This window comes from Pongo abelii, chromosome 6 (assembly GCF_028885655.2).
Source record: "Pongo abelii isolate AG06213 chromosome 6, NHGRI_mPonAbe1-v2.0_pri, whole genome shotgun sequence".
NCBI lineage: Eukaryota > Metazoa > Chordata > Mammalia > Primates > Hominidae > Pongo > Pongo abelii.
Window position 1 is genome coordinate 64,406,097 of NC_071991.2, and position 25,283 is coordinate 64,431,379.

At 37.8% G+C, this 25,283-nt stretch overlaps 2 protein-coding genes across 2 annotated transcripts in view; one reads left to right on the top strand and one right to left on the bottom strand.

The window, feature by feature from the left end:
- SP8 (Sp8 transcription factor) overlaps positions 1-25,283 on the top strand; it is a 203,312-nt gene that overhangs the window by 58,865 nt on the left and 119,164 nt on the right. The window contains exon 4 of the transcript XR_008527006.1: positions 23,702-23,816. The gene's annotated coding sequence lies outside the window, so the exon portion shown is untranslated. The remainder of the gene's footprint in view (positions 1-23,701; positions 23,817-25,283) is intronic.
- Positions 1-25,283, bottom strand: part of ABCB5 (ATP binding cassette subfamily B member 5) — a 145,530-nt gene that overhangs the window by 28,908 nt on the left and 91,339 nt on the right. The window contains exons 20-22 of the mRNA XM_002818171.3: positions 22,876-22,959; positions 4,778-4,981; positions 924-1,024 (exon numbers count right to left, since the gene is read on the bottom strand). Coding sequence (XP_002818217.3) covers positions 924-1,024; positions 4,778-4,981; positions 22,876-22,959 — 389 coding nt within the window. The remainder of the gene's footprint in view (positions 1-923; positions 1,025-4,777; positions 4,982-22,875; positions 22,960-25,283) is intronic.

Here is a 25,283-nt window from a genome sequence, read left to right on the forward strand (position 1 = left end):
TATCCTGTTAAATGAGTGGGCAAAGCCCGTGAAAGGATGGCTAGTGTAAGAGTTAGAGATTTGGTTTAGCAGTATTTAGAAGGATTTTCTAAGTCTCCATTATAATCTTTCATTAACAGAATAGAGGAAATTAAAGGGTGGTGCCAACTACAAGTATGAGTCCAAAAGAGTACAAAGCTATCTTTCTGATAAAGTAATATAAAAAGCATCACTAAGTCAATGTGATAAGGACTAGTTTTAAATTAAAAGTGTAAATGCATTTATTATGTATATATTCATATTTAAAATGTAAACCATTTTAGGGATTTAATGTAAAGGGCTGAGCTCTTTTCTCTTGCTGTGTCGCCTAGGCTGGAGTTGGGAGTGTAATGGCATGATCTCAGCACACTGCAACCTCTGCCTCCCAGGTTCAAGTGATTCTCCTGCCTCAGCCTCTAAGTAGCTGGGACTACAAGTGTGCACCACCACACCTGGCTAATTTTTGCATTTTTAGTAGAGATGGGGTTTCACCATGTTGTCCAGGCTGGTCTCTAACTGTTGACCTTAAGTGATCCGCCCACCTCAGCCTCCCAAAGTGCTGGGATTAGAGGCGTGAGACACAGCGCCCGGCCCGCAATTTTATTTTCTTTCTTGCGTATGTTATTTCATTAATATTCTTTCAGGAAAATAAGAAAAATGTGCATACTTAGTAACAGACAGTTAATGGTAATGTGAGAGGACCTAAAATATTTATTCTAATTGCGCTTGCTTTCAATTCCTCTTCTAGTTTCTCTTGGTGAAGTCATATGAGAAATTATGACATGCCATTATTAGGAAAGACTCAAGAGCAAATGAATTAGCAGGCAAACCACTGGAGTCATTCAAGAGTACTGCCTTTACAGAACAAAATTAAGTTTTTGAAGTCAGTATGAATCTATAATCACCTGTGTTGAGTCTGAAGCATCTCTTCATACATTTGCTCGAAGGCTTTTTCCCTTGTTAATGACACTATAGTACGTATATTCTCCACAGCTTCAGTTGCTATCTTATAAAACAGGACAATACAATATACAAATAAAATTAGTAATGGTTAATCTTTTCCATTTGTCAATTCTAGTCACTCACACTGGGGGACATATTAAGTATATCAAGTCAGTAAGTTTTCCTGACAAGTATTCTTAGCTTCCTTTCCTCCCAGAAAATAAGATAGAAAAATGACACTTTTGGATAATAAGCTTAAGGAAAATGTCTTATTGAGATTTAGTCTACTGATTTAAGTTTAGCCCCATTCAAGTTTATACTGAATTTCAATTTAAACTTGTTCCATAGACAGAAGAATAAAACATTAGTGCGCATTATGTTCACATGCAAAGGAGCTACCTACAAATTGTGAAACAATTCAAGTAAAAGATAGCAGAGGCTGGGCACAATGGCTCATGACTGTAATCCCAGTACTTTGGGAGGCCAAGGTGGGCAGATTACTTGAGGCTAGGAGTTTGAGACCAGCCTGGCCAACATGGTAAAACCCTGTCTCTACTAAAAATACAAAAATTAACCAGGTATGGCGGCACGTGCCAGTAATCCCAGCTACTCAGGAGGCTGAGGCATGAGAATCACTTGAACCTGGGAGGCGGAGGTTGCAGTGAGCTGAGATCATGCCACTGCACTCCAGCCTGGGCAAAAGAGTGAGACTTCTCTGTCTCCAAAAAAAAAAAAAAAAAAAAAAAAGATAGCAGAGATAAAGTAATCACATAATTATTTTATTCTAGCAAATAATTAAAAATAGCAACCTAAAAGGACTCAGGAACATTACAGGAAAGTAACATGGCATGTGGTTATAAAATTCTTTATGAGATAAAGCCATTTCTCGTATTGGTATCTGTGGATGTAAAAAGATTTAATTCAAATGTGATGAATACTTCTCCACATTTATATAGTTTACAAAGAGAATGCATAATTACATGGGATTCAAAATGGAAGAGAGTTTTGGTTTAGAATAGCTTTTCGGACATGAGAACATGTGTTGGCTTGAAAGAGAAACTTCCTGTTTTCACATTCTGTTTCCAGATTGGCAGAGTGGACTGTGGGACAGAGAAGACCAGGTAGACATTTGGCCTTCTCTGAAGAATAACTTGCATTGCAGGAGGGAACTAGATTTCTGGACTGTGGTGAGGACACCAGGATTCTGCTCCCAATTTTGATGTTGGTTGTTTTAAATTCTCATTAATTTAAAAATGGACTTAAAGAAACCTCCATTTGTAACATTCTGTAGTATACGAAGAAAATGGATAAGAATGCTGAAAACTTGTTTGAGGAAAAACAAAAGGAATGAACATAAACAAATTTTGTGACAATTTTTCACAGTGGAGAAAGGATGAATGTTATTACAGACCCTTAGAAAATAGTCATTAAAAAAACTAATTAAGCTATTCAAAGTCTTTTTTTTTGTTTTCTTTTGAGATGGAGTCTTGCTCTGTTGCCCAGGCTGGAGTGCAGTGGCACGATCTTGGCTCACTGCAACCTCTGCCTCCCGACTTCAAGTGATTCTCCTGCCTCAGCCTCCTGAGTAGCTGGGATTGCAGGCGTGTGCCACCATACCTGTATTTTTAGTAGAGACAGGGTTTCACCATGTTTGTCAGGCTGGTCTCGAACTCCTGCCCTTGTGATCCACCTGCCTCAGCCTCCCAAAGTGTTGGGATTACAGGCGTAAGCCAGCGCACCCGGCCCATTCAAAGTCTTAAAAACTAAACATTTGATAATTTTTCCAAATCTACACACGCAACTGAAGAAGGACCGATACATTTTATTAGTCTATGCTCTAAATTGATGTTTGGTAAATTGACTTATTAAAAGCCATAGGGAAATGCCTCCAATTACCTATTTGATTAGAGTTGTTTGTTGTATAGTCTGAGGTTGCTCTAATGATATGTAAAGGAAAAATCAAAGGGCACATATACAACAAAAGCTCATGACATAAAAAATAAGATGAGGAAAACATAATTAGGCCTCATTAATTTAGAAATTGTGTAAATTATTGCAATGTTTAAATTAGACAAGGAGGTCTAAACAACTGTTTACTGTCTCTGAGGCAAATATTTGCTAGGTAGTTCAGACTACACAGCACAAGCAAACAATCCAAGGGTCCTTATCTTGTGCAAGAAAGGTGGAAAGGTCTAAGGCTCAGACAAATGAGATTACAGTGAGTCATGTGCTTGGCATCCCTATTCATGAATATGTATGATATTTATGCTATGCCAGTTGTGACAGATTCACCATGATACAGACTATAAAGGATATTAACATCATTTTGCTATTCAGAGGATGTGTACACCAGTGTGGCCAAGAGCTCTGAAATGGTATTAGGAGAGGAACGCCTTGTTTTTTTTTTTTTGAGACAGAGCCATGCTCTGTTGCCCAGGTTGGAGTGCAGTGGCGCAATCTCAGCTCACTGCAACCTCCTTCTCCTGGATTCAAGTGATTCTCCTGCCTCAGCCTCCCAAGTAACTGGTATTACAGGCACGCACCACCATGCCCGGCTAACTTTTTTGTATTTTTAGTAGAGACGGGGTTTCATTATGTTGGCCAGGCTGGTTTCAAACTCCTGACCTCAAGAGATCCGCCTGTCTTGGCCTCCCAAAGTTCTGGGATTACAGGTGTGAGGAACATCTTAGAGACCTGGATGTAGAGTCAACAGAAGACTCCTTGTTTACAACGATTCAGCTGCTAAAGGGCTGTCATGAAAAACAGATTTTGGACCTCTACCAAGATGAAAGCCAAGAAGAGTAAGATAGAAGTCCACCAATAAATAAATAAATAAGACAAGAAAAAAAGAAAGAAAAGGAAAAGAACTGCCTACCACCCAAGACTATCCAAGTACAGGCAGCCTGGGAAAGTAATGTACTACCTGCCACGGGAGGAAAAGGGGGTAGGAGATGGGGATGGACACTTGACAGGGATGTTGTGCAAGGGACTCCTACTTCAGGTTAATGGTTGGGTCAGATGATGTCTCTTTCAATTCTTAGGTGTTATGATGCCACAATAATGTTTCCTTCAGTCTCTAATATAATAATTATTTGTATGAATATGGTTGATCCTAAGAAGCTTAAATACCTGTATGTCCAGGCATTTTCCAAATGATTAAGTAAATTGGTCATTTATGGTCCTGTCTCTAAAGCCTTTTTTTTATATGTTATCAATATCAGTGCATGGCCTTGCATTCAGTAACTGCTGCATTGCCTGTTTGTTTTGAAAAATAAAATATTCAGAAGAATTGCTCAAGAAAATTTGATTATTCAATGACCAGAAAATGGGGAATGATGATGTTTGAAAACTTCCCCGGTAATAATGGCTGACATTAGTAAGTGCTTACTGTCTTCCAGACACTGTTCTAAGTGTTTTGCATATAGTAACATTGTGTTTTGTGCAATATTCACAAAAATTTGTAAGTGAATACTCGTATTATTCCCACTTTGCAGATGAGAAACCTGAAGTCTACAGAGGTTGACATAACTTGCTCATGTCACACGTTTGTTAGGATAGAATCTGGATTCTAACTCAGCTAATTAGACTCCAGAGCCTGTGCTCTAAATTGTGTATCCTATTGCTATAACATATCTACCTTCTATCCTAAATTGGTCTGTATGCATTTCTCTCTCTATACATATCACTTTACAGATCCCTAAGAGATGAAGTTAATATATCATAAAGATGGTTAACACATCATATAGTTAACATATCATAAAGTTCTGACTGTTTTTCTCTTTAAATATTTCGATGGTGATAACAGTCTTCATTTTACCTTTCCAGCGTGTTTAAGTTCTTGCTTATCTTTGTTGGCAAATCCAGTCATTGCTGCAGTTTCAATCATTCCTGTCACGGCAAGTACTGGAGCAATACTCAGAATCAGGAGTGTCATCTCCCATCCATATATAAAGGAAATGATAACTGAAAGTCCCATGTTAGTTGCATTTTGTGTTAAGACGCCAATCCTGGAACCTGTTGCCTATAATCAGATATAATTTGGGGGAAAAAACTCAATTAACTTTACATTTACAAGAGTTCCTATTATAGTTCCTTGCAAAACAAGGTAGACTTTTAAAAAAAAGAATTTATACTTAAATTTATGCCTTGAATTTATACTTTGAGATTAAATAAGATACATATTTTTATTTATTTACTTATTTTGTTTTTTTTCCGAGATGGAGTCCCACTCTGTCACCCAGGCTGGAGTGCAGTGGCGCAATCTCGGCTCACTGCAACCTCCAACTCCCGGGTTGAAGCGATTCTCTTGCCTCAGCCTCCGGAGTAGCTGGGATTACAGGCGCCTGCCACCAAGCCCGGCTAATTTTTTGGTATTTTTAGTAGAGATGGGGTTTCGCCATGTTGGCCAAACTGGTCTCAAACTCCTGACCTCAGGTGATCTGCCTGCCTCAAAATGCCCTAAACTAAGGAAATATTATACTTTATTTTTATGTCTTGATGTCCAATATTGAGATGTCCAAATGAACTGGATTTTAGTTTAGTGGAATACCATAGAAGACTGTATAGAAGCATGATAGGAACAGACAATCTGAAATTAAATACTACCTCCTTAAAGGGAGACTTTTACGTTGCTCTGAGACCTCTCCTTAAATAGTTTAACAGGATTTTACAGCCCAGTGCAAGTTGAGTGTGTTGAAAGCTGAAGTTACAGGATTTCCTTTGTCTTCTCAATGATAGATACATACCCACACTCTTCTTGTTTCATTACACCCAAACACCCAGCAATAATAAAACAACTCATTTGTGCATAAACATAGATACTAACACCCTGCCACCTCTTCAACCCTAACTTACAGATGAGTTCTTGGTAATAAAGCTGATGTTTGAAAATGACAGAATCATAGTTACTATTAACAAAAAACTAAAGAAAGAGTCTATCTTTAGTTAAGCATTTTTTACTATTTCCTATTTATAAAGTTGTAATCACATTTGCTAGGAATTTTATAGAAAATCAGTATTTTAATAAATAATAGCATTAAAGTACCAGTTTTACATACATGCATAACCGACACGTACTTAAAATTTAAGTATTTGGAAAAGATGGCTTGAAGTATGCATATAAATTATTTTAGAAGGTTTTACATATTCTACTTCATGGAGAGTAAAAAGGGAGAGAATGCTATACTTTAGCTTAAGTATTTACTACAATAGAATCTAAATCACCTTCAAAAATGTTCTAAAGTGAATTATTAACTTCTATTTGAATGGAAAAAATTTGCATTATGGAACCTGTAAAAATGAGATTTTTGTGTATTTTTTGTACATTTACCTTTCACACAAATTATCTCTTTCTATTAGTGAAGATATTATAATCATGCAAGCAATAACTCATGCCGTCTGACTCAGTGCTTTTTGGAGCATGAAGCTTTGTGTTGGAGAGGCAAGAGTTGCTATGGAAAGGAAACCAACATGGACAGGAAACAGTAGGGCAGAGGGGAAGACACACTAAAAGTGGGCCAAAATAGGAGAAAGGTCAAAAATCAACAGTAACCATGATTCTCATATTATAGTTGGAGCTAATATATAAAGGTACTCAAAAACTAGCCAACTTTAACTAGGCACTAAATAACCACTTTACCTTTACCATCTTATTTAATCTCATAACAATGCAAAGAGATGGATACTATCACTAGTCCCGCACGATAGATGAGGAAACAAAAGTAGTCAGACAAAATAACCTGCCCACAGCCATACGCTTGTAACTGGAGGATAAAGAACTCTTTGTTCCCTGAATCACTTGGGATTAAGTGGCTAGCCTGATACTCTATCATCCCTGCATACTTAGAGATGATGTTTCATAAACAAGAACATTCTCTCTCTTATCTAAAATACCACGATCAAAATCAGGAAATTACATAACTATCGTTTAATGCTTAGACTTCCTTCAAGTTTTATCAATTGTCTCAATAATGTATTTTATAGTGAAAGGATATCTACATTGGAATCACACATTTCATTTAGGTGTCAGGCCTCTTTAGTCTCCTTTACTGTGGAATAATTCTTCATTCTTAACTTGATGTTCATGACCTTGACTTTTTTGAAGATCGCGAGCCAGGTATCTGGTAGAATATTTCTCAATTTTAGCTTATCGGATATTTCCTCACAATTAGATTCAAATTATGCATCTTTGGTAAGAATCTTAGAGAAGTGATGCTGTGTTCTTCTCATTGCATCCTATCAAGTGGCACGCAGTTTTGATTGGTCCCATTCCAGGCATTGTTCACTTATAATAATTAATTAAGATGGTTTCTTCCAGGTTTCTCCGCTATGAAGTTGTTCTTTCTCCCTTTGTAATTGATAAATGTTTTGAGGCACTTTGAAGCTATGTCAAAATCCAATTTCTCATCAGACTTTCAACTTATTTATTGTAGTATGAACTAATGACTTTTAAATTTCTTCAGTTGTTTATAACCTGTTACTATAATCATTTATTTGGACTCAAATTATCCCAGATGTAGCCAGTGGAAGTCCCTTCACGTTGGCTTTGTCCTTTGACATATACCTATCAGTTTTGGAATATGTCCTTACTTTCTGACACAAAATGATTTTCCAGTTTCATCTTGTACTGTCTCTGCCCTACTTTTGGAATTAGGCATTTCTCCACAGATCCCTGGGTTCTTTTAGTGGAGAATTTTATTTAGCAGTCAAGATATGGTGCTGGTTGTACTCATTATTACTAGAATGTCAGTGGTCAAACTAGAGAATGTGCGTGTGTGTGTGTGTGTGTGTGTATTGATAGGTACAAGCACACATTTACATCTATATTTGTTTCTCTATATTTCTTGAAACTCATGAGTCATATCAATACCTCCACTTCCAAGTCAACATTGTAAGGTTATTTCCAGTTTTCTCCTTTTCCATATTTGTTATCCCCCTCTTCACAAGGGAGAGAACTGGCTCCCATTGTCTTTAATAGATTGATCTATGTGATTAATCTCTCCGTGGGTAACCCATCTGCTCTCATGTCTCCTGCCTCTTCCCTGCACAGACACCCTCCTCACCCTGCTCTGGCTCTGGTTCCCTGCACTGGGCTGCCACCACACTGGGTGTCATAATATCGGGGCTGCAAACCCCAGCCCTACCCCTTTCCCACACTGACGGAAGGCCAGCACTCTTAGCCACTCTATCATAGTAGTGTTGAGTTGAATGATTAAGGATATTCATTAAAGTGTATACTTTGGATACGATTTCTCTCATTCCCATTTTTGCACATTATAAATTGGTTTCACTCAGTAAAGATCTAAGAGGTAATATCAAGATAGAAAAGGAGTTGGAAACATCATAGTATGAGGTAAAATAAATTTTTAAAATACCTTCAAATATGTAGAATTATCTTTATAACTTTTATAAGAACTACACATCTTATGGATCATCTTTCAGTGGGATGTATGATACTTAAGCAATAAGCTGAAACATTAAGTTCTTTAGTGCCGGGATTAAAAAAAAATGAGGGCCCCTATTTACCTGGAAAGACAGGTAGAATCAACCACAGTTTGAAATATATTTTTTGTTCTGATCATGAAAACACGATCGTTAGAAAAAGCTGAGATAAAGTTAAAATCTACATGCTTCTAGACATAAATACTTATACACATTCAGATTTGGTTTATTACGTGCATGCAGTTTTGTATCCTGATTTAATCCTTGTACATTATACTGCAATCATTAAATATTCTCCAAAAATATTTCGGTTGCCTTCAATTTGGGTTGCTTTCGTTATTAAAAATAAAGATGTAATGAACATCTTTGTGAAAAATCTTTGTTCTCATTTACACCTACTTACACTCAAATGCCCTACTGTTAAATTTCTAACTGGAATTACACCTTTAAAGGTGTAATTCTCCCAACTTGAAGGGACTTCCACTGGCTACATCTGGGATAATTTGAGTCAAAATAAATGATTGTAGTAACAGGTTATAAACCACTGAAGAAATTTAAAAAGAGTATATATATACTCTTACATTCTTGATGAGTATTGCCAAATTGCTACCCTAAAAGATTACATCAGTTTTCACCAAACTGTAAAAAAAATTAGCATCTTCATTAAAAAATAACAATAACAAATCCTCCCTCCCCCGCCAGGGCTCTGCCTAATTCCTAAAAAACTTTGTGGTTTCAGTTTCAAGACTGTATCTGGTGATGACTCAACCATTTTCCAATTTCTCACTAAAACGTCTAAGAAAACTTCAAAAAAGTAAAAACACACAACAGCAAACACTCAAAAAACTATGAAATACTGAAAACTAAGATGGACAGTAGCCTGGTTAAGTGTTTAAGGGTATGATACACTAACTCTAAGAACCATGGGCCTAAATGGGGATGCCATTTGGCACATAATGCTGACTTACACTTCATCCCCTGGAAGTTTAAGGATAAAAGAGATAAATGGTGATGTATGTTATAGGCTAAATTGTGTCCCTCCCACCCTACATTTATATGTTTAGGTCTAACCTCCAGTTCATCAGAATGTTACTGTATTCGGGCCGGGCGCGGTGGCTCACGCCTGTAATTCCAGCCCTTTGGGAGGCCGAGGCGGGCTGGTCACGAGGTCAGGAAATCGAGACCATCCTGGCTAACACGGTGAAACTCCATCTCTACTAAAAAAAAATACAAAAAAATTAGCCGGGCGTGGTGGCGGGCGCCTGTAGTCCCAGCTACTCAGGAGGCTGAGGCAGGAGAATGGCGTGAACCCGGGAGGCGGAGCTTGCAGTGAGCCGAGATCACGCCACTCCACTCCAGCTTGGGCGACAGAGCTAGACTCTGTCTCAAAAAAAAAAAAAAAAAAAAAAAAAGAATATTACTGTATTTGGAGATAAGGTAATTATAAATAAATAAATTATAGATACAGGGGTAATTAAGTTAAAGTGAAGTCTTTAAGGTAGGCTCTAATCTAACCTGATTGGTATTCTTATAAGAAGAGGAAATTTGGGCCAGGCGCGGTGGCTTGCGCCTGTAATCCCAGCACTTTGGGAGGCCGAGGTAGGCAGATCACGAGGTCAGGAGTTTGAGACCAGCTTAATCAACATGGTGAAACCTCGTCTCTACTAAAAATAAATTAGCAGGGCATGGTGGTGTGTGTCTGTAATCCCAGCTACTCAGGATGCTGAGGCAGGAGAATCGCTTGAACCCGGAAGGCGGAGGTTGCAGTGAGCCAACATAACGCCACTGCACTCCAGCCTGGGAGACAGAGCAAAAGTCTGTCTCAAAAAAAAAAAAAAAAAGAAGAGGAAATCCGGACACAGCAGACACTGCACACACAGAGAAGATCCTGTGAGGTCGCATAGAAGACAGCCAACTACAAGGCCCTCGGAGTAAAACCCAATCGTGCCGACATCTTGCTCTTCGGCTTCTAGCTTCCAGAACTGTAAGGAAATGAATGTCTGTTGTTGCAGCCCCCTAGTCTGTGGTCCTTCGTTATGGAAGCCCGAGCTGACTAACACACTGTCCTTGCTCCTCTGCCTCCCACCCCCACCGTAAGTTTCAGAGCCATATGGACTAGACAATGGGTGAGATGCTGCGGACCTTAAGTTATTGGCATTGTTGGAGGCCTTCCATGTCTTTCCTTAAATACTAAATTCTCCTGGTGCGGGGTCATCTCAAGCTCCAGATAGGAGGACCAATCTGGAGTGTGGCGTTCAGGTCGGGGACGTGCTTGTAAGCCTGGGCCTTGTCGGTAGGTGTGTGGCCATCTAAGCCTTGGCGCTGGAGGAGATCGCTGGGGAATCGAGTAGATGGCAAAAGGAGATTCCCTAAGGCTTTGCTGGGATTCGGCACTCTTTAGAATTCCCAAGGGAAAGCTGTATTGGTAACAGGCTGTAGGGTTCAGCCCTCCCCCACTTTGCTTTTCTGAATGAACCCCTAGATTGTCCAGTTTCTCTTCTAGGGAAATGACAAGAGCTCCTGTTTTCAAATTTTGTTGCTTTTCCTGACTGTAAAGCTGACCTTAAGAATAACTTTTCCTCTTTTCCAGGCCCATTCCTCTCCCTACTATGGTCTTTTGAATTGAATACATGTCCCCACAATTCATCTTTAATGTTTATTAATGCATATAAGTGTGTCCATGAAAACTATATGGTAATGCTTTTGTATTTATCCCTTAAAATGTCCACTAAAGTACTGTGTTTAAAATCTGGGGTACAATAAAAAAAATTGTCTTTGCCCTTGATTCCTGGAAAGTGCTCCTAAAAAAATACTAAATGCTCCTATAGCTACATAAAATTTACATATATTGTGATGTGCAAAAATACTAAATGCTCCTATAGCTACATAAAATTTATATATATTGTGATGTGCAATCATTGGAGCTATTTTTTAAAATTATAATTATGTTTTGTTGAGAGTAAGATATTCGTTGTTCTTTAAATATAAAATTTATTTTATCTAAATATTACCAAGAATTACTTGTCATCAATTACTTGATAGGGGGTTATGTTTTGTAGGCCTTGATACATGTATTAATTTCCACATGGTAGTTTCTTTTAATATTTTGAAGCCAATGATTTTCACTTTTTTGGATTTCAATACTTGGCACAGTACCTATATTGTTGAAAGGATAAAGCATATCCACTGGGGCAGTTATTCTTTTCTGTTTGGATATTTCCTATTAGGTAACCATAATATAGTTCCTGATTTCTCATTACCATCTGTTGTTTGTGTTCTATTAGCTTTAAAGATTATAGCTCAGCTGGGCACGGTGGCTCACACCTGTAATCCCAGCACTTTGGGAGGCCCAGGTGGGAGGATCACCTGAGGTCAGGAGTTCGATACCAGCCTGACCAACGTGGTGAAACCCCGTCTCTACTAAAAATACGAAAATTAGCTGGGCATGGTGGTGGGCGCCTGTAGTCCCAGCTACTTGAGAGGCTGAGGCAGGAGAATCGCTTGAACCCAGGAGGCGGAGGTTGCAGTGAGACGAGATAGTGCCACTGCACTCCAGCCTGGGTGACAGAGCGAGACTCCGTCTCAAAAAAAAAAAAAAAAAAAAAAAAAAAGATTATAGCTTGCTCTAGGCTGGGTGTGGTGGCTCATACCTATAATCCCAGCACTTTGGGAGGCCCAAGTGGGAGGATCACTTGAGCCCAGGAGTTCAAGACCAGCCTGGGCAACCAAGCAAGACTCTGTCTCTACATAAAAATGAAAAAATTAGCCAGGCACAGTGGTGTGCACCTGTATTTCCAGCTACTTGGGAGGCTGAGGTGGGAGCATCCCTTCAGCCCAAGAGTTTGAGGTTGCAGTGAACTAGGATCATGCAACTGCACTCTAGCTTGGGTGACAGAGTGAGACCCTGTTTCTCTCTCTCTCTCTCACACACACACACGCATGCACACACACACACACACACATACACCATGCATTCCACCTGTAGACATTAAAGCAAAAGGAAATGAAGTAAAGAGTAGAGGCCGTGCGCGGCAGCTCACACCTGTAATCCTAGCATTTTGGGAGGCTGAGGCGGGTGGATCACCTGAGGTCAGGAGTTCAAAACCAGCCTGGCCAACATGGTGAAACACCATTTCTACTAAAAATACAAAAAAATTAACTGGGCGTGATGGCAGGCTCCTGTAATCTGGCAACTTAAGAGGCTGAGGCAGGAGAATTACCTGAACCCAGGAGGTGGAGGTTGCAGTGAGTCGAGATCACGCCACTGCACTCCAGCTTGGGCAACAGAACGAGAACCTGTCTCAAAATAAATAAATAAAAGGAATAGAAAATAAGAAAAGTAAAGACAAAAAGCATGCTGAGCATTGTAGTTTTCATGTATAAGCTTAGGTAGTGTATTAGGGAAAGAAGTAGAAATACTTGCTTAATAAGCTTGTATTTTCCATTCTTGTGTTAATCTGCTGCTGGAAAATAGAATTATATCCTTTCTACAGTTCATTTTAGTTTAAATTACCACAAACGTATTGAAATGTTCAGTCAGTGCAACCGAGAACAAGCCACAAAGCCTGCTTTTCGGTGGTGGTGGCACAATGAGAAAGATCTGAATATATTTCTTCTGTTCCAAGAAGAATAAACAGAAAATGAGAGACTCTTGGCCTCGAGGAGTACTACAAGAACTGAAGGAAAATGGAATGCGGTCTTAGAGACCCAGAAAAATAGTGTACCTCTGGAAAGAATTTAAAACTGGAATCGGAAGAAATTTAATTAAACTTTCTTAGATTCTTAAGCAAGAAGCACAAAAACACAGTTTTTTTGAAATTAAGAACAAAACATCTTGTTTAATTCTTGAGATAACAATTATTTATGGAGTGTCTACTATGTCTTAGGTACTGTGCTACATGTGGGGAATATCACTTTGGTAAGAAAATTATAAAAGGAAGGAAACTCAGTATGCAATTGTAGAAATGAAATTCCATGTGGTAGGATTTCTGCTTCTGGCCAAAATGGAGTAACAAGGATTTATCCTCTCATCTCTAACCAAGCAAAAAACAGACAAAATACATGAACCAGTGGTTTTCAAGACACTGAACATAAGGCAACCAAGGGCAGAGGTGGCAAACAAACAAGGTGAACCCTGTGGTTGCTCTGGCTTACTCCCTTGAAAGAGTTTCCAGGTGGCAATGCAAAGAGCCCAACAAACTCTGAGTTGAGTAGACAAAGCTGAGACTCTCAGGAATCTAAGTTAGCTAGTGTTTGCAGCATAGAATACTAGAGAAGACAGAGATTCACAAAATGATAAATGGAGATATCTGCAGAGGGTCCTTCTTGAGTATTCAGCTGAGCAGTGCATACATGTCAGGACTGGGATTAGTGCCTGGTAACAGCAGCCAGACTGGAAAACCTTCTGAGTCACAGGACACTAGGTAGAGTATGTGGAAGGCTTTTGCCTTTGTAGTAGGCTCCACTCCTGCTTGACAAACCTTAAAACCAAAAACCAAAAAGATCAAACTATTCCCAGGTAACTTAACTGTATCCCACAACAAAACTCAAGAATATTTATAGAAATGTAAAAATATCCAGCACCAAAAATTTTAAATTCACAATGTGTAGTAGCATCCAGTCAGAAATTGGCAGGGGACTGGGCATGGTGGCTCACACCTGTAATCCCAGCACTTTGGGAGGCTAAGGTGGGAGGATCACTTGAACTCAGGAGTTCAAGACCAGCCTGGACAACAAAGTGAGACCCTGTCTCTACAAAAATAAAAAAAATTAGCTGAGTGTGGTGCTGTGTACTTCTCATTTCAGCTGCATGGAAAGCTGAGGCAGGAGGATTGCTTGAGCCTGCTCCCAAGTCAAGGATACAGTGAACTGTGTTCATGCCACTGCCCTTGAGCCAGGGTAACAAAACGAGACCCTGTCTGAAAAAAAAAAAAAAATTCCCAGGTATGCAAAGTAGCAAAATAAGACCTATGATAAGGATAAAAATGAATCAATGGACACCAATCCAGAATTGACAAAATGTTAGATATGCCACATGATCTCATTTATATGTAGAATCTAAAAAAGCCAAACTCATAGAGACAGAGAGTAAAATCACGGTTTCTAGGAGATGGGGATTCAGGGGGTTGAGAAGATGTTGGTGAAAGGACACACAGTTTCAATGAGGAGGAATAAGTTTAAGAGATCTATTGTATATCGTGGTAACTATAATTAATAATAATATATTGTAAACTTGAAAATTACCAAGAAAGTAGATTTTAAGTGTTCTCACCACACAAAAAATAAGTATGTGAAATAATGCATATGTTAAATAGCTTAATTTATCCATTTCATAGAGACTACATATATAAAACATCATTTTTATAACCTAAGCATATAAAAGTTTTGCTTATCAATTTAGAAAGCTACTAGCAATGTATATACTACATATTAGAATAGTTAAGAGATAAGGAAGATATAAAAAAGATCCATATTAAAATTCTAAAAATAAAAAATATGTCTGAGATGAGAAATATATATGATAGGATCAATAGCAGATTAAATATTGAAGAAGAAAAGATCATTGGTTTTGAAGACATAGCAATAGAAACTATTCAAAATAAATGCAGAAAAAAATGAACAAAGCATTGGTGAGCTGTGGTAAAACTTCAGGCAGCCTAATATATGTAGAATTAGAGTCCTTGAAGGAGTGGTGAGACTAGAAAGACAGAAAAAAATACTTGGATAAATAATGGTCAATACAGTTTTAAAATTTGGTGAAAACTATAAGCCCATAAATCTAAGAATTTCAGTGAACTTTAAGCATAAGAAATAAGTAGGAAGCTGTATCAAAACCCATCACAATTGCATTTCAAAGTTAGTGATAAAGAGAGCATCTTAAAAGCAAAGGAAGAAATATACATTATGTTCAGAGGAAAAAAGATAAGAATAATGACAAATTCTTCATTGAAAAAAATCAAGTGAGAAGACAGTAGAGCAATATCTCAATATCTTTTTCTTTTTTTTTTTTTTGACAGCGTCTCGCTGTGTCACCCAGGCTGGAGTGGGACTATAGGTGCCTGCCACCATGCCTGGCTAATTTTTTTGTATTTTTTAGTAGAGATGGGGTTTCACCGTGTTAGCCAGGATGGTCTCGATTTCCTGACCTCGTGGTCCACCTGCCTCAGCCTCCCAAAGTGCTGGGATTACAGGCATGAGTCACCGTGCCCAGCTGAGCAATATTAATAGAAAGAAAGAAAGAAAAAGAGAAGAAAGAAAGAAAAAGAAAGAAAGAAAGAGAAAGAAAGAAAGAAAGGGAGAAAGAGAAAAACTAGGCTGGGTGCAGTGGCTCACACCCATAATCCCAGCACTTTAGGAGGCTGAGGTGGGCAGCTCACTTGAGCCCAGGAGTTCAAAACTAGCTTGAGCAACATGGTAAAACCCTGTATCTACAAAAAATTAACTGGACATGGTGGCATGTGCCCAGAGTCCCAGCTACTCAGGAGGCTGAAGTGGGAGGATCACCTGAGCCTGGTAGGTCAAGGCTGCAATGAGTAGTGATCACACCACTGTACTCCAGCCTGGATAACAGAGTGAGACCGTGTCTCAAAAAAAGAAAGAAAGAAGGAATGAAAAGAAAAACCTGTCAACCTCAAATTTCATAACCGGTGGAAATATATTTCAAAATAATTAAGGTGAAATAAAGACTTTTCAGGCATAAAAAACCTGAAACAGTCACTATCAAGCTTAACGCTATAAGAAAGGTGAAAAAAAGACCTAGATGCAGAAGGAAAATGATACCAATGGAAATAGGTACCTAGAATAAGGAAGGAAGAGACCAGAAATGTTAGCTACATAAGTAAATACATAGGACTTTACATATTTATTTAAAATTCTTTAATAAAAGATGATTATTAAGCAAAAATAATTACAATGTAGTATGGGTTTATTACATATATAGAAGGAGACTGTATGACAACAATAGCAAAAGATTTGGAGGGGAAAATGGAAGTACTGCACTATTTCAAGTTTCTTACGCTGTAAGTTGACATCCATATTGCTTGAAGGTAGACTGTGATAAGTTAAAGATGGGTACTATAAAGCCTAAAGTAACCACTAGAATAACAAAACAAAACATTATACTTAGCAATATCACTTTCTTTACTCCTCCAAAAAGAGACGAAATAGAATACTAAAAAATTTTAATCCAAAAGAAGGCAGAAAAATAGGAAAACTGCAAAGAACATACGGAATAAAGAGCAAATTGCAAAATGAGAGACTTAAACCTAATCATATTGATAACCACATTAAATGAAAATGGTCTGAATATCCCATTCAGATATTCAAAGAGACTTATATGCTGCCTATGAGAATCACACTCTAAATACAGACACACAAATAGAATAAAAGTACAAGGGCATAGTTCATATGGATTTCTTCTTTTGTAAAATGCCACTTGAAGTTCTTTTGTGGATTTTTTATTGCGTGGGTTGACAAACTATAGATTACAGGCCAAATCTGACCCTCTATCTGCTTTTATATTGTCCGTAAGGTAAGAATGTTTTTTGTATTTTTTTAATGGTTAGGAAAAAATCAAGAGAAGAATAATATTTTGCATCATGTAAAAGTGGTATGCAATTCAAACTTCAGTGTCTGTAAATAAAGTTTTATTGGAACACAGTCATGCCCTTTTTTTTTTTTTTTTTTTTGAGACGGAGTTTCACTCTTGTTGCCCAGGCTGGAGTGCAATGGCACGATCTCAGCTCACTGCAACCTCTGCCTCCCGGGTTCAAACAATTTTCCTGCCTCAGCCTCCCAAGTAGCTGGGATTATAGATGCCCGCCACTATGCCCACCTAATTTTTGTATTTTTAGTAGAGAGAGGGTCTCGCCATGTTGGCCAGGCTGGTCTTGAACTCCCGACCCCGGGTGATCCACCTGCCTCGGTCTCCCAAAGTGCTGGGTGCTGGGATTACAGGCGTGAGCCACTGCGCCTGGCTACCTATTTTTTTGTTTGTTTGGTTTTTGTTTTTTTTTTTTTTTTTAGACAGAGTCTTGCTCTGTCGCCCAGGCTGGAGTGCAGTGGCATGGTCTCGGCCTCCACCTCCCGGTTTAAGCGATTCTCTTCCTTCAGCCTCCTGAGTGGCTGTGATTATAGGCACCCACCACCACGCCCAGCTAATTTTTGTGGTTTGAGTAGAGACAGGGTTTCACCATGTTGGCCAGCCTGGTGTCGAATACCTCAGGTGGTCTGCCCACCTTGTCCTCCCGGAGTGCTGGGATTACAGGTGTGAGCCACCTTGCCCAGCCTTATCTTAACGAACTGGCTGTCATGTTTACCTATTGTTTAGGCTGTCTTAGGTTATAGTGATGGTAGCTGCTAGAGAAACCATATGTGCCACCCTCATCACTTTACCCTACTGCTCAGCATGCTACAAATCTCAGTGATGCAGTTAGAATTTGAGAGCATGTTGAGTTTTGCTGTACTGTTAAACTTTATCCTAGTTTTTAAAAATACCATTGCATACCCATCATCTCAAAACAGAAAATAAGAGAAATGTGGACTTTCAATGCCATGTTTTTAAGGAACGGTGGGCTGTGAGTTATTTTGTATTCAAATTAGATGCCACAGCATTGTGTTTTTTATGCTATGAGACTAAATAGTCCTGAAAAATACAAAATATGTCAACATTAGCAGACTGAACACTCATCGCAATGTTCCCCACTTACAAGAAAGCACCATTCAGAAAACTAGAAAATATAGAACAAAATATCTCGTCTTAGCAGAATTTCTTCACAAAACTAAAATATGAAAATGAGAATGGAACCAAAGTAAATTTTTAAGTGGCTTATTCATTGGCCAAGCAAAGAAAGTCATTTATGGATTGTGAGTTAATTATATCATATTTGATTGTAGCAGTGGAAGAAATGTGTTCAGACTGCATAACTTATATAAGCCTGCTATTTGGTGAGAACAGTTGCTCATAGTTACAGACATTGAGAGTAACATCCACAGTCAATTAAAAAATAAGGTAGATTATTTTGAGTAGTTTTTCCTGGATCTTGATGAGTTGACATATGTTACTGACACTGCTCAATTGCTGGTTTTTTGAGGTGCCAACGTTGAATTTGAAGTAAATGAAAAGTTAGGCACTATAAATAGTTTCTGTGGAACAAGTACTGCTGAGACTATTTTCAAAGAAGTTGAGGAAAAGGGACACAGGAAGGGGAACATCACACTCTGGGGACTGTTGTGGGGTGGGGGAAGTGGGGAGGGATAGCTTTAGGAGATGCTAATGCTAAATGATGAGTTAATGGGTGCAGCACACCAGCATGGCACATATATACATATGTAACTAACCTGCACATTGTGCACATGTACCCTAAAACTTAAAGTATAATAATAATAAAAAATAAGTACAATCCGAAGTAGAATTTACTAAGTTACATTATAACTGATGGTTAAAATATTTGTAGAGCAGAAAACAAGCCTTGGTTGGACAAATTTACAAAGCTTGTGAAAATGTAAAGTGTTTAAAGCCTATGGTTATTTATTATTATTATTTGTCAGCATATATTTTATGGGAAGTAATTGAATTTATCATGCATTATTGGACCAGTAGTGTAAATGGTTAAGTTCATTTGCTCTTGTAAACGTAACCATCTTCATTTTTGTGAGTTTTTGTCAAGGGAAATTTTTGACTTACCTTACCACACAGCAGTTTGGTGGCTTAGCAGTGGTAAAGTTTTTTGCAATATTATGAATTCAAGGCCAAGATTGAAAAAAAATTTTTTTCAGACAAGATCTCACTTTGTCACCCAGGCTACAGTGCAGTAGGACAATTATGGGTCACTGCAGCCTTGACCTCCCAGGCTCAAGTGATCCTCCTGCCTTGGCCTCCTGAATTGCTGGGATTACTGATGTGAGCCACTGCACCTGGCTTGAAAACTTTTTTTAAAAGAGCCATCCTTGACCACTATTATAAAATACTAAATGCCTCTGGATATTAGCTTCTGCTGTAGATTTGATTATCTTTCTTAATTCATCCTAAAACTGCAAGACAAAACAGCAATTATATGCCAACCTTATGCTGTGGAAAAGTCATTTCCATGACAACATTGTTTGAATCAAAAATAATGTCAAGTTGTTTTATACGCTTCCCATGTCAAAAAGTTAAATCAAGAAATGAGGTTACCACTGGGCGCGGTGGCTCACGCCTGTAATCCCAGCACTTTGGGAGGCCGAGGCGGGCGGATCACGAGGTCAGGAGATCGAGACCATCCTGGCTAACACGGTGAAACCCCGTCTCTACTAAAAAAAAAATACAAAAAAATTAGCTGGGCATGGTAGCGGGTGCCTGTAGTCCCAGCTACTAGGGAGGCTGAGGCAGGAGAATGGCCTGAAGGGAGACGGAGCTTGCAGTGAGCCGAGATCGTGCCACTGCATTCCAGCCTGGGCGAGAGCGAGACTCCGTCTCAAAAAAAAAAAAAAAAAAAAAAAAGAAATGAGGTTACCATTGTCCTGGTAATAATATCTTAGTTCTAACTAGTAAACTCACTGGGCTTTTGGAATTAATACATGAAATAAATGTTTATGATTTATTTGGGCAACATATTACAGCTCTGATGAGAAGAGTTCTAGGTTCTAGCATTGGATGTGTCCGTGGTATATCAAATGTACACTGTGGTGTCAATAACACACTTTCTTGTGGACAAAAATGAAATAACACTTTTGGTCGATGAAAAGAGATTGCTAAAATGTACAGAAATAATACCTTGTAATTTTATAGAATTGAATTTCTAAAAGAATCTAAAATGGCTTTTAGCTTTAATTAAAGCAAGTATTACATAGAAAATAGTCTGTTGACAGAAGTACTGGCAATAGGCCATTCCCTTGGGCTAAAACAATATCAGTTAAATTGGTTGTATTCAGACAACTATTCTAGGAATCATGTTGTCCTATGACTCTATTTCACTAACATGTTTTTATCATGACTTTCAAAATATCGAAGCTTTAAAAAATGGCCAGAGGAATACCTTTACAGTCATGAGTTAAAGGTTTCAAACTAAGATTTGTTATTATTAAGGAGCTATTTTATAAACATTCATTCTAATATATTTGATAGAATAAAATGTAACTGAAATTACATGATGAATAAATTGAGATGGAGTATGACTTATTTAAGTCAATATGATAGGAAATATGACCCCCAAATTATTATTTCCTAGCTCGTCTTTATGCTACAGTGTCCTTGTGAGGCAGAATTCATTTGTGGACAAATAAGACTGGTAAACAACTCTTCCTTTTATAGAAAAACTGTCCATTGAAATTGAATATGAATCTATCTTTATATGTCAAAGTAAGAGTTTTTATAAATTACATTTTATTAGACACAGTCTCGCTCCTGAAATCCTTCTTTGATTGTTTTATTCATTAATTTAATTTTTAAAATTAGGTGTTTTAAAATATAGAGATGGAGTCTCACTATGTTGTCCAGGCTGGAGTACAGTGGCTCTTCACAGGTACTATCCCACTACTGATCAGCATGAGAGTTTTACTGACTCCATTTGCAACCTGGGACAGTTTACCCCTTGTTTTACTTTTTAAATTTGGCAACTTTAAAATCTTTCATCAGGATTCCCACCATTTATTCTCTAGCTACTAGTTCTAATAAAAAAGATTTGACTTGTCTAGAAGTTATTGTGAGACCAGCACTTAATAACTGCAACAATAAAGTTTCAAGTGATGAAATGATATTAGTCAGGTGCTTATAATCAGGTTGACAACTATTCCCAGTAATTTCCCTCAGGGACAATACTATTTATTAGTAACAATTAATAAACATAAGGACAGTAATGTTGGGTCTTTCAGTATAATTTGGTTTTTCAGTTGAAGCAAATATCTGCTAAAAGAAATGTCTCACATATTAATAAAACTGCTGGTAAGAATGCCTGTTTCACTCAAAAGATTCCGAAAAGATTTGAAAGATAAGTAGTAAGAGACAAATATTAACACAGCAAAGAAAAAATAGCAAATTTTGTGGAGTGGGAATTCAAATGGAATTATAGGGCTTGATATTTCTGCCTGGAGTAGTAAACTATGGAATTCCTAAACTCAGAAGTTAATCAGATAATTATATTGTGCTACGGAGGTTAATGCTATATCCATTATTTAATTATTAAGTGAAATTCTATCCACCATCTTTTCATGTATGCCAATAAAATTGAACTCCTCAGCCCTATTTTAAAATCTAAATACTATCTAACAAAATTCTAGAACCTTGCCTTCAAAATTAACAAAATGAATTTCAGGAAGAGATGAAGATGCCCCCTTTCCTCTTGAGCTCTTTCTCCATCATAAAATTAGCTTTCTAAACCAAAATGAATGCTTGTGAATATTCACAACTGTAACCCACTTATTCTATTTTCTGATAATATAAATCCGATCTTGCAGGTGTATATTAAACAAAGAGGTCTTGCAAAAGTAAAAAAAAAAAAAAACTTAGAATGGTTGCCATATCCTGTGGAAATAATCTCTAAAAGAAACATACAGTTCTGATGGGTTGCTTTAGTTGACAATTTGTTGCTCTGCTAACAAAGCTTCAAACAACATCTCAGTATTCCTAAACAGAATAAATACTTGTAAGATTTTTCTGTCATTCAGAAGTGAATTATTGACATTTTCCTTTTCTCCCAAATGCATGATAAGGAAAAAGGAAAGCCCATAACTCTACTATAATTTTTATTTTAACAGAAATAGAAAGCTTTATTTTACTTCAGTTTAAAGTAGGAAACCTTGTTTTCTGCTGCTTTTCTCTGTTAAGATCCCATTTGTTATACAAAGGTGAATTTTGTTAAAATAATTAGAAGAAAATTAACAAATTATTACTTACTTCTTCTATACTCCTCTACTCCCCACACCTGTTTAAGCATGACTTTGATACACATTATGCTGGTCATTCCATCACTAATTATGAATATATATAAATATCTTGGTTATGCATATTACTGGTCATGATTACACAATACTTTTTTACTCGTATAACAAGTAGTACAGAATCATTTCTGATGCACACATGACTCTGAATTGTTAGACATTATTTTAACTAAAATCTTATTTTCTGGGGGAAGGGAAAACTAAACCTTTTTCTTATATTAAAACTCTTAAAGTGTGTGTGTTTTCATTTTGATACTTTTCCTTATCTAACTATTTAATTCTGAGCTCTTTTTTCTAACTTATTCTTGGTCTCTTCTTTAGTCCTCTAGTTATCCTATTACAGGTACTAAATATTCTCTATTTTTGGTTAAAAATATCCAGAACAGAAAGGCTTACTTTCATCTTTCACTGAGAGTTACCTGTTAACCATGAGACTTACCTGGCCTCCTTAATGATGTGGGTCATCTCAGCACAGCTCACATATATGCACAGACACAAGTGTGCATTGCATGTGTGCACACCACATACATACATCATTTACAATAAAAACAATATACATACTCCTTGAATTTGTGCTATATCTATGGCTAATATTGTTGTCAAGCCTCCCGTGCCGTTTTCCTTTTCATCAAACCAGGCAATATCCTAGAGAAAAGGAGAATTAACATATGGTTGTCAAAAATCATTTTTTTTCCTCTGACTTGTGATTTTTCTGCTGTAAGTCAGAAAACATTTACCTGCCTCCTCACTCGCAGGTACTTAATTCCTATAAAATACTATGGATTGAATGACTTTTGCTTCTTTTTTCATGAAGATCTATATTTATATATAAACTGAAGAACTTAAGCCCAAGAGCTTGGACTCACTATTCATTACCATAGAGTATAATAATCAATGTTAAATTAAAATGGTCATTTTAAACCATCAAGTGATTTGTAATTTTATTGCATAAGTCATTTGTGAAGAGCAGACATAATTCAAAAGTAAGGTGATGAAGGCCAGAGTGGTGGCTCACACCTGTAATTCCAACACTTTGGAAGGCCAACGTGGGAGGATTGAGTCTAGGGGGTCGAGACCAGCCTGGCCAACATGATGAAACTCTGTCTCTACAAAAAACACAGACATTAGCTGGGCATGGTGGTGTGCACCTGTGGTCCCAGCTACTTGGGAGGCTGAGGTGGGGAGGATTGCTTGAGCCTGGGAGGCAGAGATTTCAGTAAGCTGAGATTACACCACTGCACTCCAGCTCAGATGCCAGAGTGAGACCCTGTCTCACAAAAAAAAAAAAAAAAAAAAAGTAAGGCAATAAACAACACAATTTAGAAATATCGTCAAAACTTTCTACCTAAACTAACTGATGATAAAAAGTCTATCTCTTTCTCTTTAGGGGCCATATAATAAAGATTTTCCCTGACGCTTCACATTACCTCCTAGAACTTACAGCAATGAGAATTGTGAGAAGCTAAAAGGGCAGAAGGCTGTGAAACTCCTGAAGTTAAGAGGTATGCAATCTAAAGAAGGAGTCAGGTCAAAATTACAAGCAATAAAAGCATAATGTAATAACCAATTTTATTTTCAACAGCAAATGGAGACAGCACATCTTAGCGCTTCTCAGCCTGAGGAATTCTGATTTCCTCTTATAGCTATTGAATGTTTCCTCACACTCACTGGAACCACTTATATCTCTTGTAGATTAAAACCATGTGGAAACTGTCTCTGAAAGATGGTTTATTTTTAGTGAGTAAAGAACAAAAAATCTTGGCTTACTGCAACCCAGCCAGGGCTCTGAGGCCCAGCTAACAGGCAAAACAAAGGCATAGCAGGTTGAGGGCTGTGCCTTAATCATGTACATCACATGTTAGATGAAAACTTTTATGGAGGAATATGGTAGGAGCCAGGCATGATAGTACCACCCTGAGCCACTGTGTTGGGAAGATGTCTCCATGAGCTTCGGGTCCTAGATGCCCAAAGAGCATCCTATGGAGATTACAGCCTGCACCGAACAGTAGCCACTTTGAAAGCACAATCCCAGGCGAGAGCCTAACATACTGTGAATACACAGCAGCAACAATAATAAACACAGCACTGCTGAACTGAAAGACATTACCTGCTTTTTATTGTGTACTCTCTCTCCAAAATTAAGATATTTTATATATTTTCTAATTGGTTCTAGATTTCAACATGACATGGAATGCACAGATAATTTTTAGATACAGTATAAAGTAAAAAATATGAAAAGAATTTATTATTGAATATTACATTCCTGATTCTATAGTAACTTGCTGTAAAACACCATGAATAGGTACATATGTGATTAATCTTAGTCATTATCTGACGTTCAGTTGGCAAGATGTCTGAAATTGCTTTTTGGCAAGACAGCAATTGTGTACTCCAGGGATTGTTTTCCAGCATAGGCAATATATATGAAAACATTTAGGGAGGCCGAGACGGGCGGATCACGAGGTCAGAAGATCGAGACCATCTTGGCTAAGATGGTGAAATCCCATCTCCTCTAAAAATACAAAAAAAAAAAAAAAAAAAAAAAAAATAAGCCAAGCGTGGTGGTGGGCGCCTGTAGTCCCAGCTACTCAGGAGGCTGAGGCAGGAGAATGGTGTGAACCTGGGAGGCAGAGCTTGCAGTGAGCCGAGATCAAGCCACTGCACTCCAGCCTGGGCGACAGAGCGAGACTCCGTCTCAAAAAAAAAAAAAAAAAAAAAAAGAAAACATTTAGCAGTGTTTCTGGCACTTAGGTGGCAAGTAAAAATTAGCTTGCATCCTCTCTTCCTGACAGGAATATAATTATAAGAAAGGCCATCAGGCTTTTGATACTAGTAGATACCCAGTTTTTTCTGCCAATAGTTCTACTTGAAATAAAAATGCAATAAAACCATCATAAGTGCTTGGCGTGTATTCTCTCATTTAATCATCACAACAACTCTGTGAGATAGATAATATGATTACCCACATT